Here is an 18,240-nt window from a genome sequence, read left to right as displayed (position 1 = left end):
TTCAGGTACTTCCTCAGCTAAGGGAAAGGAGTAGGCGCGGTAGCGGCTCATCACACACACACTCCTTGTTTCCGCATTTATGAGTTTACCAAGGATTGATACTCTGATATTTTGGGTTGTTTAACTATTATGGATTTCAATTCGGTCTTCGATGTGAAATGGTTTAATTAAGCAATGTTTTAATCATTAATGTTTTCTATAAGTAATGTTTTAAAAACAAAATTTTTGGATGGGAAAATTGGGTCGTTACATTTTTTTTACAGTTTAACTATCATTCATATATGAATGAAATATGTATTATCTCTTCTCACAAGTTATATTCATATAAGAATAATGCATTTATCAGAATTTTGTTACGGTTCATTTGGTAATCATATATGAATAATGAGTTCGAATTTTCAAACATTTCGGATTTTATTAATATACTACTTATTCATATATGAATAACAAATGAACTGTAACATAAATCTGATAAATGTTTTATTCATATATATGAATATAACATATGACGATAGTTGATATATGTTTTATTTATATATGAATATAACATGTGACGAAATATGATGTAAACAATTTATTTTAGGTAAGAAAATTTTATTATGTGTTATATTCATATATAAATGATACTTAAACTGTAAAAAAAAAACATATTTTTATTCATAAGTGAATACTGAATGTATTTTAATAAAAATCTAATTTATTTTTATTCACTTATGAATAACGTGAACTGAAACTATATATATATATATATATATATATATATATATATATATATATATATATATATATATATATATATGTTTTTGTTTAGAGAAATAATTGCTATAGATAAGAATATATATATATATATATATATATATATATATATATATATATATATAATTAAATTAAATAATTAAATTAATTAAATTAACCAATTATCTCTATAAACAAAAACATAATTAAATTAAATACTGATAATTGTTTTTTGTGATTTGATATATTATCTAAAACTAGCCTTTGAATAGATAAGAAATGTATGATAAACATCATGCAATATGTAATTATGTTTATGACTCATATTATAATCAAATAAATAAATATCAAATAATGTTAAAAAACAATAAAATAATAATTAATAAACATATTTAAAATACATAAAAAGATATAGCTACTGATATTACATTTATTACGATGTTAGAATGAAGAATATAACAAACATATTGAATATATATACATGTCGACACCTGTAGTTTTTAGGTGGTCTAAACTCAATTGGTTAAGTTAGATTGAATTGTTAAATTCTTTGTCTGCTGCTTATTTGAATCTTATAATATATCTTAATGTTTTAAATGTAATTAAAATAATATCCTCAATATGTTTGAATAAATCCATTTGATCCAATTTGCTTGAAAAAAACAAACTTTCATGATTGCAAACATGAAATAATCTTGTGATGCTCTAGCTATCCTCATGTATGTATCTTACTTAATTCATAATACATCGTTTGTGTGGCCTTAAGCCTTTTAACAAACGGACATGACTCTAAAAAACAATTTTTAAAAAAAGGGTATGTTTGGTAAAATAATTGGTAATCGAAAGTTATAACTTGTAGATAAAAGTTTGAAACTTGAAGTTACAATTTTTATTTATACAAAAATATTCAATAAAAAAGTTGTAAGTTTTTTATATTTATAAATAAAAAAACATAAAAGTTAAAAGTTTTTAAAAACTAATTCTATTTAAAAAATAAAATACCAGGCTTGTATTTTCAAACAATTTTTTTTAATTTGTAAATTTTTTATTTTGAAAACTGAAAATTAAAAACTCTTAAAAAAAGTTTATTGTATGATTATACCTGAAAGTCACTATTAGTAAATAATCAGATCTTGTAATTGACCATTAAACCAACATCTTGTATGATGAGGAATTATTTGAAATATAAAGTGACACTCAATGAATAATCAACGACGTAATACTTTACATCAATAGTTTTCTGGATAATTGTCACCCAAAACTATTAAGACATTCTCACAAATAAAACATTGTATGTCAATTTTATGATACCACATTATTTATATAGACAAAATCACACTTGTTTGTACTTTTTTTTTTTCTTTTTCAATGTTAATTTTTATACTGGTTATTGGGATTATAGATTAATTAGTTCATATGAAGTGATGGTGAATTAGCTTATTTTAGCATAAGTTTAAGATGAAGTCAAGGAAAACCGAAAGAAAACAAATATTATAAAAATTCATTAGTCGTAACTTGCGCATATGAAAATGTATTAAATTTTAAGGTTGAAATCGTTTTTATCATTTAATATTTTATTTTATGGGGTTTTGTATGATATAAAATATAATTAAGGATTTTAAAAGTAAATATAAGACCATAAGATATATAATAATTGTAGCACCTGGTTCCTGCTATGTATTCTTGGTTATTAAATCTCCTTATATTGCATGATTAACCTTGGACTCGGCGAGTTGAAGGACTGACTCGCCGAGTAGAAGCGAGACTAGACGCGGGATCTACTCGGCGAGTAGGTCCGAGGGACTCGACGACTAGACCCTGTCTGGACTTAAACCCTAACCCCGGGTGTTTGCACCCTATTTAAACGATCTAACCCAACCTCCATTTCCCCTAGCACTCCCATAGATCTGTAGAACGAAACCCTATCCCCCTTTGTGTCCTTATGGGTGATTTTTAGCATTTTGAAGGTGGTTTGGAGCTTGGGAAAAGAATGAGAAGGTTGAAGAGTGCAAGAAGGGAAGAAAATCCGGAATCTACTCTGTGAAGGGCTTCTATTCAGGTAGAAAAGTTTCTACCTTGATCTTTAGTTCATCGAGTCCCCTTTTTGTCCCTAAAAAGAGGTTTTAAGCCCTAAGAACCTAAATCTCTATGTGTCTATGGTTAATGTTCTGCAAGGACTTCGGATTTGGACCTTTTGGACATCTTAGTAGCATAAAGTCTCTGTGGTTTAGGTGATTGAGGTCCCCATCGAGTATAGGACCTCTTAAAGAGCTTGGAATTGCATGTTTGAGCTCATAGGGCCATGCATGCACGTAAAGTTTGCAACTTTACGTGGTAAATGAGCCCTAGGACCTTGGATCTGTGGTTTTGAAGTGTTGCATGTCCCAGATCTGGCCTACTCAGGAAATGGGTCGAAGGACCCGGCGAGTCCCAAAGTGGAACTCGGCGAGTTCTATGAAGATGGTCGTCGACTCGGCGAGTTGGATGAACAACTCGGCGAGTCCGATGAAGATTGCATGGAGCTCGCCGAGTAGTTCTTCAAACTCGGCGAGTCATATGAACATCCACAGAACACGAGGGGTTTAAGCATCGAAGGCTCAACCCTTCGTACCTATGTGCGGAATTAACTGTGTAACGTAGTCCCGAAACCCAAAACCCTCGTATGGGGTGTTCTGGTGTGGATTGAAAGCGAGCAGGGGATCTGCCCGAGGAACTCGGTGAGTTGGGACTCGAGTCGGCCCCATAAGCCCGGGTAGCGAGTCAAGGGTGACTCAGTGAGTGGGGAGAGGGACCGGATCAGTGGGGGATGGACTCGGCGAGTTGCTCGCGGACTCGGCGAGTCCAGTTAACTGGAAGTTGACTTTGACCTGGACTTGACTTGGTAAGGGGTAAAAGGGTCATTTTACCATAAGAACATCTAGCGGTGTTTGACTGATCATTTTGTGGGAATTATAGCCAGGGGACGTCCGGAGCAGCAGCAGCAGCAGTAGACAGTCAATTCCCACACATACCAGCAGCCTTTTCGAGGTGAGTTACCTTCCAGTAACGGTGGGTCTACGGCCACAATGCCGGCCCACCAGTAGGAGTTGTATGTAGATGTTTGTCTCTGTGATATTCATCTAGGGGTTACTACTACCTGTGCTATGTTTATGTGCTAATATGATATGATACTATGTGTTAGTAGTGGTAGGGGAGATAGTCCCCAAGATATCCGGTCGATAGGGCCGAAGGGGTAGTTATACCCAGTCATGCTAGTTGGATTCTTATATTGTGATATGTGCTATGTGGTAGTAATCGGGGGGAGAGATAGTCTCCAGTATCCGGTCAAGAGGACCGAAAGGGGAGGCCAGCACCCAGATATGCTTGGCAATACCCGATCGAGAGGATCGAAGGGGTAGGTCGGGCACCCAGATATGCCTGACAATATATGTGTGTTATGTGATTATTGTTGTATGTGGTACGGTGGGGGAACTCACTAAGCTTTGTGCTTACGTTTTTCAGTTGTTGTTTCAGGTACCTCTTCAGCCAAGGGGAAGGAGCCGACACGGTAGCAGCATGTCACATACACTCTTGTTTCCGCAGTTATTAGCTTATTCTGGGATTGACACTCTGACATTTTGGTTGTTTAGTTTTCAATTTGCTTTTCGATGTGAAATGGTTTAATCAAACAATGTTTTAACTATTAATGCTTTTTATGTAATGTTTTATAACGAAATTTTTGGACGTGAAATTTGGGTCATTACAATAAACATGGTATATACAAGTAAAACATGAGTGACAAAGGAATTTTGATTTAGAGAAAGAATTTTGGCATAACTCAAAATAGATATTCTTTGAGGTGACTTTTTATGTGATTGCTCTTGTTCTTAAATAAATAGGTGTTTTTTTTTGTTTTTTTATACTATATAAAATATATATACACATAAACTTATGTATGTAATACACATAAATGCAGGTATATAAATACATATATGGTTGTGTGTGTGTGTGTGTGGATATATATATATATATATATATATATATATATATATATATATATATATATATATATATATATATGGAAAAGTGAATATATCCTTAGGGTATATAAGCTTAGATACCCAAACACACCATAACACGTCATTTTGTATGATATATTTGTTATAATGTTCTTAAACTTCAACTCCTAACATGATTTACTTTTAATATTTTGGAAATTTCATTATTCTCTTTCTCATACATCATATCTTTTGCCGAACACCTACTAGCATATATATATATATATATATATATATATATATATATATATATATATATATATATATATATATATATATATATACTAGCAGTGCACCCGCGCAAAGCGGCGGGGCGTGTAAATTCTTTCAGTGATATGTTTTCTCTACAAAAATGTTATGTTACAAAAGAAAGTACACGTCGAAGACAAAATAATCAAACTATGATGTTATTTGGGAAATGAAGTCATTTTTTGTTCCTGGACGGTGGACTTTATAGTAGAGGAGGGAGCAAAGAGGTATATGCGATTGGAGGGATATTTGAATCAACATGCTAAATTTAAGGATATCTAAAAGGGTTCAAAATTTGAATGAATCCAAGATTTGAGGAAACCATATCAAATTGTTGAGAAATATAAGGAGATTTGATGATAAATATTTGAATTCAAAATATGGTTAAAATTTAATATTATTTTATTAATGATTACTTGTACTATCAGCTTCATCATTTGGACGTCTTAAAAAAATATTATTATTATAATCAATCTATTTTTAGAAATAGTTAGATTTCTTTTATAAGATAGTAAAGATATATATATATATATATATATATATATATATATATTGTAGTTGAAAATAAAAATTATGTAAGAGTAAAATCAATGTGTAATTTATTAAAATCCTAGAAGTAAATCAACTTTGAAGTTAAATTATAAGAACATTGGACAATTAGAATGTATTATATGATACAAAATGATGTAGTATAGTGAGTTTGAGTACCTAAACTTATATACCCTTAAGGGTATATTCACTTTTCCCATATATATATATATATATATATATATATATATATATATATATATATATATATATATATATATATATATATATATAATGTGTGTGTGTGACTCAGTGTGTGTGTTTATATGTTGATGTTATGATGCTTCCATTTCTTATATTAAACATGTGATTGGTATACTAGTATATTCATCTAACTTGTGATCAATAATTATTTATCTTTCGATCTGTTTATATAACAAATTGTTATCGTTTTAAGGACAATAAAAAATAATAGTAAATATAAAACATAATATTGTAGTTCACATGATGGTACTAGTACCATTTCCCATGTGCATGCATGAATCTCTCATTTAATGGTTTTGTAAGTTGTCATTTTCAAAAAAATGGCAAAGATGGCAATTTGTAGCACATAAACAACTATCCTTCCAATCTTATCTCTTCGAGCTAAGAGATGCTTATGGTTCAGTTTAATTTGGTTTCCACTAAAATTGAACCATATTGAAAGGTGTCTTGGCCCTAAAAAACAATTGTACATCGGCTTTATAATGCCAAAGTTATGAAAGCATGAAGAAGAAATTTGCTTAATTTCGCAGTATAAGAGCAAAAGAAAAAAAAAGTTCAAAGATACATGTCTAACAACAAGGCTTATTAGAATGCAACAAATGTCGAAAAGACCTCAAATAATTAATTAGGTAAATAACTTACATATGTATATGTTACAAATAGAATGTCTTATAAGATACAACTTGGTTGATTTTGATTTTTTGTGAAATACCCTTTAAATTTGAGGATAGATCGCAATAAAATCCCATATAGAGAGGGAATAAACAACATTAAATAAACAGAATCTCCCAAAACCAATAATATTCATCGAAAATGTTATAACCGTAAAAAAAATTAATAAAACCATTAAGTTCATATTAATCAACATCAATACGATATGATCAATGTCAATGATACTAGAACCAAATATTTAGAATCTAATGAATCGACAATGTTAAAACTCATCAATTCTCTTACATCTCTAATTCCTAAAGTGCTCAATATCAAGAAATCCATAATCAAAACCTTACATGGAATACACATTGTAATAAGGATTAGGCTATAAATCTTAGTAAGACATGTCGTTACTTATCTACATCACCACAATAAGGGTACTTCCATGCCTTTATAGAATAATCCCTATTTGGCTCTTGTTGATGAGCCACACTTCGGGATCCTACTTTATTTCATCATTTGGTGGGCTCTCAAGTATATCTTAAAGTTACTCGTATGGGTCATGTTTATTATATACACATAGTTACTGAATTTATCATTGTCTTTTGCTCTTATAGTTGCATCGGATTTTTTGCATCATAGGGTATCACAAGGTAACAATGTAACTATGCTTCATGATCTTTATGTCTCATATACATCATCTCAAACCCTTTCGAGCTACTAGATGAGACTTAATATATCTTCGTTGTTGCATTTTATGTGGATAATCTCTTATGTCTTGAAGTAATAAGAAACATTAATTATCAACTAAATCCAACATTGAAACTAAATACCATGCCTTAGCTAATACCATTGAAGAGTTTATTTAGTTATGTTCACACTTATTTTGTATATGGGTTGTTAGAGTTCAATATATGGATCTAGTTGTAGTTTGATACTTACTTTAGATCACTATATAGCAAATATATAATTATGGTCACAACCATTTGGGATTTATAGTTATTCTACTTTGAGGTAAACTTCATGTGATGTAGTATAGAATTCATCAATGCACATAGACCAAATAAGCTCATATATATTAATAGTTACACATGAGTATAGTAACTTCGATAAATAAGTGTTATCTCCCTAATGAATAAACACATAATAGAATTGAGATTATTGATCTCATTAGAGAATGGTAACTATAACGTCCTCACATTTCGGTTAGAAGACAAGTGTACATATTTTGGATGATGATTCAACGTTATGAAGAGATAAAGAATGTCATGGAATTGGAAAATAATGGAACTAATGAGATGTTTAATATGAAAGTATTCTCTAAATATCATATTTGGATGCAAGTATTCAGGAGAGCCTTTTACCTAAACATGTGCATATTTATGTGGGTCTTAATGTAACTAGTTTATCTGGAAATATAAGGACCTATATTTTTCCATGGTGATGTACATTTTGTGTCATTGTTTGTTGACTTGCTTCCATTAGTCTAGATGTGATCCACGTGAACCGAAAAACGAAACAATCTACACTAGGTGTTGTTGACCATGTAGAAGTGCAAATGGATCGTGGTAGACCTGTCGACTAGCCTTCCAGAAAATTTCCAGGGAAGTATGTGCATTCTTAATGAGATAAGTGTGTGTATTTGAAGCTTGTAAGGTGAGTTTATAAAGCTTGACAAGGATTAACATGATAACATTCAACACTCTTTTCTTAGTTGTGATGAATTGAGGTTTATGGGACAAACTCAAATGTGAGTAATTGTGTTGCATGAAGAAACCATGTACATATTATGAAAGAATGAGCAATAATGTCATGATTTCTTGCAACAATTACATAAATGATGGTTCGATGATATAACTTTACAATGGTCAAGTCAAGAGCCACTAAATTGAGTTTGAATGAGTTATGTATCGTTAGTTTTGATTTGATGCAAGAACACGTATGTGAATGATAAATTACTAGTTTAACCTTTGACTTTAAGAAGTCAAATTTGAAGATTTGTGCTAAGAAATGAGAAGTGGCATTATGACGCTAATGAAATGAGAAGTTAGTCACAAAACTTAATGTGTCATTAAGAAGGAATGATGGATGGTAAAGATTGATAAATCAGTGATAAAGTGTTATCATTAGCGTTATGGGACATATAGTGAACAAGTGGTACGATTGAAAGCTTGATAAACCATTTACCCTAACGAATTGAAACAAGATACATACCAGAGTTTCAAAAGAGGTACAAAGCTAAAAGAATGAATTGGAATGAAGATAAGATGTTGAATGAGTATATTTGGTCTTATGCACATATTTGGAACTTAAAAAAAGGACAAGTTGAGAGTAAGCTTTGAGGTTAACCTAAGGGCTAGTACAGAAACACAAACACATTTTCCCATTTTAGGGTACTACATGTCGCAAATGATTGAACTTGTTTTCTAGCAAAGATTTATCTGTGAATGTATATTTGAAAAGCATCATTTGGAATGCATATACTTCAAGAGTCTAGTATGCTTTTATTATTATTATTATGCAGTATACATGAAGATTTGTTACAATGGATTATATGGATATAATTCATTTTGTTCCATTTTGGTAAACAGGAACATGGAAAAAAGAAAGAAAAGTTAACAATGTTGATCATAGCCTTTTTATTTTAACTGAAACAGATCCTGAGTACTTTTTTTTTTTTTTTTTTTTTCCAAAAGTATGGCAAAAGGTAAAACTTAATATGGCGTAAGGAACCATGTAAACAGAAGTAGCGATTAGAGATATAAGACTTATAAGAGAGACAAATAATACGATGTTTTGCTAGTTGCTATTTACAAAACAAATTCTGTAGAAACCAAACAAACCATCGGATCAAATCACCACATCCACATATAACTGTAAAAAAGAAACAAACATGATTAAAAATAAATAACGATTTTTCCTTAAATCAATGTAACCGGCCTTTTGCGATGCGATGTTGATATGTTTTTTTTTTTTTCAGATGAAAAGTTTACTGACCTTGAGATTGAGAGTCCGGGAGGGCGCCTGGAGAAACTTTTATTGCAGTTAAGAAATGATTCCAAATTCCAAAAGCTTTCCAGACAAAATGTACAAAATTCGGTTAATAGTTTGAAATGAAAAGCTTCTTGTTCATGACAAATCAAACGATCCTTGTCCTTCACTGATAGCATACACCAGTTGCTTGTACATAATTTCCTGTAGTAATCACTTGTTAGTTGCTACCCAAAATTACAAAATTACAAAATTGCCCTCATTTAAATACAACCAACCTACTTTCATTTAATTGTTTATTTTTATTATACCTTGGTGGAATAAGCAGGAAGCTTCAAGTAATTAGCACATGTCATGACACTTGGCAAGTCATCATCTGCAGATTCCGACGCGCCACCCGCACTCGATGTCACATTACTGCTTGTTGAAGAGTGCTGAGCAACACACAAACAACATTTTATAACCATTTATTTTAAAATTATTAATTAATTATTATACAGAAAGTCAACAATACCTTTCTCACAATGGTCAACTTAGGATTCAAAATTGCAAAACCACCGGGAGGAAGCCGAGGTGCACCAGTGACAAATTGACAAAATGCCCTTTGCTGTTCGGGAGTGAACTCTCCCATTATCTCAAGCAACTAAACAGTTGTGAAAAAAAAACAATAGTAAGTTTTTTTTTTTAATGATAATGTGAATTATATGGAATTTTGACTTACGTTGACTATTGCAGGGCTCTTGGAAGTATATCCGTGATCGAATTTTATGTGGTCCACAAGTTTGTCAGCCTGCGGTTTTGTAAGAAAAATGAAGCAAAAAAAATATTTAATTACAACAACTGGATAAAAAATATTTAACATATTTACCTCCCACAACTCTCGTTGGCCACAAAGTAAATGATCTAATTCATTTGGGGTGAATATTTGCAAAGCCGTAATGTCAAAGACCTGGTGAATGAGCAAAAAATACACATTAGTTGAAATTATTTAAATCAAAATTATGAAAAGATATGTCTCAGGAAAACAGGTTATGTGAAAGACATATCTATAACAATATAACTGTAACGTATTGTTACCAATATGTAAGAAAAGAGAGCATATGAAAAATCATCATTTTTTTTAAAGAAGCAACATCAACATGAAGTTAAAAATATAAAAAAGAAATATGACCTGATTGAAACCAGCTCTGAATGCTTCCATTTGTCTTGTGATACCTGTCTTGACAGTAGCAGCAACTACAAGGGAAATGTACTCTTCCAAATTGTCTATGCTGACCTGTCATTCCCAAAAAAGAATCATATGAATTATGAATATACACAGCAGCCTTATTAAAAAAAAAAAAAATTGAAAGGTAAAAGGATGAGTAAATACATCTTCATTGCCAGGTCTCAAAATGTAATCAGGAAATCCAGGAAGTGTGAAGTCCAAACAAAGATCTTCAACAGGAGCACCTCGGAAATTTAAGTCAAGTATTGCATTGCAATCATGCCTAGGTGTTGACTCCAGGTATTTTTTCCGACAAACAATCGCTTGCAATTCTTGCAATGTCTTCCCAAGTTCAGCATCAAAAGAAGAAACATCATGTAAATCAAGCTCCTACAATGAAAAATTAAGAAAAGGCGCATAAGTCAATTCAGAACAGAAAAAAAGTGGAGTCAATAGTTCATTAACAATCAACTTACTTGTCCAAGAACAAGCTTGTAGAAAGCAGTAGAAAGAGGCATGTCCAAAAGCCTCCCATCTTGAAGAGCTTTCGCCATTACACAACCAAAAAGCCAGAAATGCTCAATCACTTTACCATCACAAGAAGATTCAACCCAAGGGCGTGGGAACAACCCAAGAGGTGAAATTACAATATCGCCCAAATCATCTTTCTTCTCTTCAACTTCAACTTCCATTGCCATACTCCCGTCACCCGAGTTATTACATCTCCACATCTTCAACCCCGTTCTTTGCAAATCATGACTCAAAAGCGTATAAAACTCCAAAGTGGGACCCAACCCAGTCCCAACCTCACCAAAATACTCCACTTCCAAAACAGCCTTTTGGCTCGAATACATTTCCATTACTTTCGCAGCAGATTCCAATATTCTATTCCGGGAAACCCGCACTTTCTGGCGCGACAATCGCCTGACCCGTAACTCCCGCTCGGTGGTCGACCCGTGCCCGTCTGCCCCCTGTTGCTGGAGCCGATGTAGGGCCCGCGACAACCCGAAAGCAGTGGAATAAAAATACTGTCTTCGTGTTTCAAATGGAAACAAGAAAGGACATGCTTTGGTCAACTGATAACACCATGAAGGAAGACTACCACTGCAAAGAGCGAGCACATCTTGAACTTGTCTGGATAATTTCGGGGTTAATTTAGAGTTCACAAACTCGTCAGATGAAACTCGAACACCAGGGGTAATTATGTCGTTTATGCTTGAAATTTTTCCTTCCGAGAATTGATCGATTATTGTTTCGATACGTAAACGCGGTGCTAGCTGATTTAAACCTTCTAATACGCGAAGCAGAGACAGAATATTGTAAGTGGGGTTTTCTTTTTCCATGTCGCAAGGGAGTTCGCCTTGGAGGATGCTATCTAAGAGAGACATTTGACATGTGGACCCCGGTTTTGTTGAATTTGTTGTTTTTTGTGAGTTTATATCGGCTTTTTGGTAGGTGATTGTGTAGATATCGTTCCATAGTTTGCTTCCATCGGTGTTGTATTGGTCATTGTCGCCTTCATCTAACACAAGCTGTTGTTGAATGGCTTGATAGATTGTTAAATGTCGGTTGAGTTGTTTACCATTTGAGGAGAAGCTTAACCGGGGGGTGTTGTGGTCTCTACCACCACCGCTGCCGCCCCTAACCGCCCTAGCGTTGGCGGACGCGAGCCCGGCCATGGCGGCTGCTGCGAATGACATTGATCCCCTTGAGCTGAATGAAGTCGGACCACGGAAGTCGGTTGAGTCTGAGCCGCGAGCTGGGGTTGATCGGCTCGTGGAACCGCGTGCGGGGTTTGTGTGGCTGTCGCTGGTTGTGGGACCCGCGAGGGTGGTGTTGTCGGTTAGTTTGACATCGTGGACATCTGGCATGCAAGCTGGAAGTGAATCGTCCCTTAGCACCTGTGAAAATGGGAAGAAGGAGAATCGTATGTAAAAAGTTGTATTTGTGAAAGATTATAAAAAGTTATCAATGAGTCTTCGTTGTATGTCTGTAGTAAACAAATGAATGATATAATAAACAAGTGAACAGAAATAAGGGTAACATACATCATCATCATCGTCATCTTCTGATATTTCATCATCTTCAATCACCAATGCATCATCAATATCAACAGGTGATATATCTACATCCTCATCCTACAGTACACACATAAGTAAAGTAATCAAAAACAATAAAAAAATTAAAGAGCACTTTATTTAGCACATGAAGAGCATACCTCAGAAGAAGATTCATCATCCACAGACTTCATCAAAGTGTCTTTATCAGAAGCAGCCCTTCTTCTAGAAGCATTTCTTGTATGTGGTCCTCCTCTCCCCTCATCTTGACTTGCCTTCAACACAGCCTTCCCCTTTCCCTTTGAAGAACTTGCATTTTTCTCATGTGGGGTATCCTTTTCACCTGAATTCCCTATACTAATCGCTGACCTGGACCTTGTTGACTGACGCCGTGTACCCGAAGCAGGAGTAGAAGAAGAAGGCGACGAACCGCTGCCGCCACCTGCCGCCGTGTTTCCAGACTCCGAGTTCCCAACAGAAGTACAAGGCTTATTATGGCTAGATTCACTACGTTGCACCCTAGGCCAAAGAAAGTCTTCAACAGCAGCCAAACTTGCTAAAGGGTCAATGAGAAGAACATTTGAGGAATAATCACGAAGTGATTTTTCACCATGTGATCTTACAAGCCGAAGTTTGAACGGACAAGATGAAGCGGATAAACCAGATGACAGACGCGCACTTGTAGAGGATCGAGAATTGTGAGTCAACACTACAGGAAACCTTTCTAACGAAGTCAATGCATTTTGAAGCTTTTGAACTAAAACACTCATAGGAACTAAATTCGATTCATTGTAGACACTTGAAAACGCGATTGATATAAAAGATTTGTATCTTTTGATAGCTAGTTGACGTAACTTTGGGAGATTCGCTTCTGACACTGACACCCTTTCTTTTGAGAAGCTTCCACAAGTTAAGTAGTTAAGTAAAGCATCCACAACACCACTTCCTATGAACTCAAATGTAGAAACACTGTCTCTTTTGGTTAACTCTGAGAGCATAAAGGTTACCACTCTTAACAAATTATCTTCCTTAGTGGGTGAAAAATCAAGAAACCGGGGTGATGTGGAAGCTTTTGACTTCCCTTTTGACTTTGACTTATGGTCGTCAGATAAAGCAACCAACTTTGAGCAAAGATTCTTTAAATGTAGAAGATCATCTGTAATCCCAGCTTCAGGAGCTCCAGGGATTGAAGGGAAGAATTTATCTTTGAAAGCTTTTGCACTTGTACTTACTGACACCCGGAGATTGGAATTGAGTGTGGGAGCCTCTAGGGAACTTGGAGGTGAGCCCTCGGTTTTGGGATCTTCGGGGTCCACATTGGGTGGTCCAAGGCGGCGGCGATAGCGTCTTGAACGTGATGATCCGGGGGTAGAATCGGTATTATTATTTGATGATGATTGGGAAAGAGGATTGGTGGATGGACCAGATAAAATGAGTGTGTCTATAGCATGAACTACACCTTCTCTCACAAAAAGTTTGGAGAAAGTTTCCGGAAGCTTTTCCATTAGGATTTCTGCAATTTGAAGTGATGGCAATAGAGCTTGTGGATCTTTCCATGCCAAAACTCCTGCTAGGAAACTAGTCACGATAGCATATAACATCAGGGGTCTGTTTGGTATGATGGAATTCAACGAGAAAGGAATGAAAACTTATATACCTTGATATATTTGTAACACCAAGTAGAGATTGGATCATATCTGATGTGCTGAAGTACATCAGTTTCCCAATAACTGATAGACATTTATGACGCACAGGTGTATTCACACTTGACCCATATATCTACAAGACCAAAAAAAAAAAAGTTCATTTTAAACTTTAAAGTAGGTTGCTAAAATGAGTTGTAATTAAGAGTTTCCATTAAAACTAACCTGAATGAGAACAGGAAGAAGGTCCATTCCAAATTGCAGCAAAAGGCCAGGTTGATCAGTCAATAACTTCTCTTTTTCTGGTGCACCACCACTTGTTTCTTCTTGCTTTCCAGGTGACTTTCTTATAAGAGACCCTTTGACAAATAAGGTAGAGCTAGAAGGAAGAGATATGGTTCCTTGAGGCAATGGAGGAAGAAGCTCATTTGTCAAATTCACAATCTCAAATATCTGCATGAAGACATCAAACAGATTGGTTATAAATTTTTTCGATTATTAAAATTATAAGGAGTCAGGGAAAATCTGTAAGCATGGAGAAGGAGAACAAGAAGTATAAATAAGCATTACCTGTTCTGGTGGCCTACTCAAAGCAGGGGATACATACATGCTTGCAGCATGACCAGAGCCTGATAATATATCTTTAAGAATGCCACTAATCCCAAGAAGCAGCAATGTTTTTGATCCTAAAGGAGACCCACTTGCACATGCGGATAACAATCGAATTAATCCCTGAAAAATCTTTTTGTTAGGTAATGCAACCTCCAAAAGCTATGTGCTTTTTCCAAAATAAAGTCATCAATATACCGTATATGTAGATGGACTGAGAGATGCCTGTCCACCTCCAGAACTACTGGTTGAAATGAGGGAGGCAGCTTGTGTAACTAATCCATGGTTGCATAGCTCATCTAGTTTATCAGGAGATGCTGCAAATGCTTCTACAATTCGAGTCAAACAAACGGATGCATGCTCCAAAACCTACAAAGAGAGTATTGTTTCAAAAAACAATCAGAAACATAAAAAAGTTAATAAATTTTTTATTCTTGGAATCAAACAACTCACCTTTGCATCATGATACTGAAGAAGGTTTGTCAATAGAGGAACGGCTTCCATGACAAAATCAGCTGCATCAGATGGAAGTTTCTTGCAGATATTTGCAGCAGTAGAAAGTGCTACTCGCTGAAAGATAAAATGAGATTATGGAAAAAGGGATAATATTATATATATATATGCTTAAAACTTAAAACTATATCATGATTAAGCAACATACCTGGACTCCTGTAGAGAAGAAGTCAAGATACGACAGTACTGCCATTAGTGCACCTGCCCTCAAGCATGCAGTTGGATGCTCCTGGGAGATCTTCTTAAGAGCTTGCAAGGACTGTTGTGAAAACAATTCCATTGAACACAGGATTAGTTTAAATCCACAAGTGAAGTGATATAAACATTTAGGAAGTAAGATTGCACACCTGTTCAGCCAAGTCCATGTACTCGATTGTAAGCAATCTAGCAACAAAGCAAGAAACAGCACCATAATGCACAACTGCTGGGCATGAAGAAGGTAGCACATCACATAGATGTGTGAGTGCCCTAGCTGCAAGCAACATGATATCGGGATTGCTTTCATGGTTAAGCAACCCAACAAGAACAGGCACAAAAGAATCCACGGAGAAAGTGCTTAGAGAATCCTCAGTGCCAATAGAAAGCATGTCACATAACTGTGTCAGAGCCTCAACTTGCTTTCCTTCTTCCCCATCAGCACGCAAGCCTGAAAGAATTTTCTTTAGTCGTCCACTCTGGTGAGATGATGAAGCGGATGCCATTGCTGATGACGGAAGCAGATCATCTAACCCTGCACCCAGTTTCCTCAATAAGCCTTGAAGTGCACTACTAGCAGAAGTCAAATTCTGATGTAAAATCCCCACGCCGCCACCATCACTGTCATTGTCATTGTCATCGTCGTCGTCATCTTCATCATCAACTCCCCCGCGGTCTTTATTAAATCCTAAAATGTTGTCTCTGTTGTTATCTCTATCTCTATCCCTAACCCTAATTTCATTCTCTTTCTCTTTGCCTTTATCCAAATTATCCTTATCCAGTCCCGCATTCGGATTATTTATGTTCTTTCCACTACGACGGCCGCGGGCTGACCCAGAGCCTGACGGTTCATTAATGTTAGTATCCATGTTAGAAGCGCGTGAGCGAGTACAAACGGATTGCGCAACGACGTTGGAAGGTGTAGCAGCGGCGGCGGGGGATGTAGTGGAAGAGAGACGAGTGCGTTTGTTGGAACGAGTGGCAGGACCGCCGGACGATGAAGAAGAAGGGGCTGATGAGGTGGCCTCCGCCCTCTTCCGGCTACGAGTTTCCATACAAAACCCCAAACCCACCTTTCGGAATCAACGATCAACGACGATCGATGAAATAATAAATCCTTATCATCATCGTCCTCGTAGTCGAAGAATCTTACAAACAATACTTCAATTTACCCTGCGAAAAAGGTCCAATTTGCACCAAATCTGACAAACCCTAGAAAAATTAATCACGGGAATTATTGTTTCTTTACTTGGTGTAAACCGATTGATTGCAAAGAGACGCATGCGTATGATGAATTTAGGAGTGTACCGACATCAATTTTATGATGAGGAAGGTATAATCAATCCATAAAGGAAAACCCTAATTTATGTATATTGCCCCTTTCCTTGAAACAGTACATTTGTACATGTTTTATGTTCATATGTTAAAATGTTTTATCTTTTATGTTTATGTTTTAGGGCATCAATTACATGTTTCTTCTTTATAATATTATAATATTGTTATCAAACCTTGTCCGGATACTCAATCTCACATCAAAATCACCATACATAGAATACATTTTTATGCCAATTTTAATGATTTGAAGATTAAACATTTAAATGGAATAAACTGAACAGGTAAATCTGACTTATATACGTATTCTTCAATTACATTACTATAATCATCTACTAAACTCGAAAATTCACCTGATAAAAAATTATAAAATCTAAATCAATCTAGTTACACTTTATTATAATCAATAATAAACACAAAGGCATTCTTTATTCACATATGAATAAACCAAGAAATAATGTTTATTAATGCATGAATACAACAATCATATATGAATACATGAAATTCGTATGATTCGAAAAATATAAAATGAAAACAACATTTATTAATATATGAATAAAATGAAAATAATAATAAATTCGAAATTCTAATTATCACACATTTATTCATATATGAATAAAACAATAATTTATTCAGATTTATAGATTCATATGTAAATACATGATACTCACAAAAATTAAAAACAACATAAAAATTCAATTAGTGATACCTTCAATAAATGAGTTCGTAACATCTTTTTCTCCACTCTCACACATCGAAGAATATAAATCACCATAAATAACACTCGAATTTGACATAATAAACCAATTGAACTGTAATAAGCAACAAAAACAATCTTAATATCGATGAAAATCATGATAAAATAAAACAAAGACTGAACGACAATAAATTGTAAATATGAAAACTTGATCAATTTCGAATTTGTCTCACTACAGAGCGTCAAACGATTTGCTTGAAAATTAAATCAGGTCCTATCAGATGATGCAACTGCAATAGAGATCATATGAAAACGTGTTCTGTTTTGAATATGTCTCACTTCAGAGCGTAAAAACTATATGCTTGAAAATTTAATCAGCTTCGATCAGATGATGCAATGGCAATTCAAATCTCACACTTCACAACAAATATTTGATGAAATAATTGCAATACAGATGTGAAACTCCACGATAAATGCATAAAATGACTCAAATTGAACGAATACGTGTAATTGCTAACAAATTATATAA

The 18,240-nt window shown here is 34.5% G+C and overlaps 1 protein-coding gene across 1 annotated transcript; it reads right to left on the bottom strand.

Moving 5' to 3' along the window:
• Positions 1-9,204: 9,204 nt before the first annotated feature.
• On the bottom strand, positions 9,205-17,075 carry LOC145008317 (E3 ubiquitin-protein ligase UPL3-like). The gene is made up of 18 exons (XM_078966936.1): positions 15,835-17,075; positions 15,636-15,746; positions 15,428-15,544; positions 15,173-15,343; positions 14,936-15,097; positions 14,591-14,818; positions 14,380-14,501; positions 12,884-14,300; positions 12,714-12,803; positions 11,142-12,566; positions 10,831-11,055; positions 10,630-10,734; positions 10,327-10,407; positions 10,180-10,248; positions 9,973-10,101; positions 9,770-9,892; positions 9,465-9,662; positions 9,205-9,341 (listed from the first exon to the last, which is right to left on the bottom strand). The coding sequence occupies exons 1-17, from the start codon at positions 16,735-16,737 to the stop codon at positions 9,597-9,599; spliced, it is 5,544 nt and encodes a 1,847-aa protein (XP_078823062.1). The 5' UTR covers positions 16,738-17,075; the 3' UTR covers positions 9,205-9,341; positions 9,465-9,596.
• Between the last annotated feature and the right edge of the window lie 1,165 nt (positions 17,076-18,240).

Source organism: Lactuca saligna, chromosome 8 (genome assembly GCF_052625555.1).
Source record: "Lactuca saligna cultivar CGN05327 chromosome 8, ASM5262555v1, whole genome shotgun sequence".
NCBI classification, from domain to species: Eukaryota; Viridiplantae; Streptophyta; class Magnoliopsida; order Asterales; family Asteraceae; genus Lactuca; species Lactuca saligna.
Note: the sequence above shows the minus strand (reverse complement) of the source record. Positions and strands in the feature narration are given on the sequence as shown.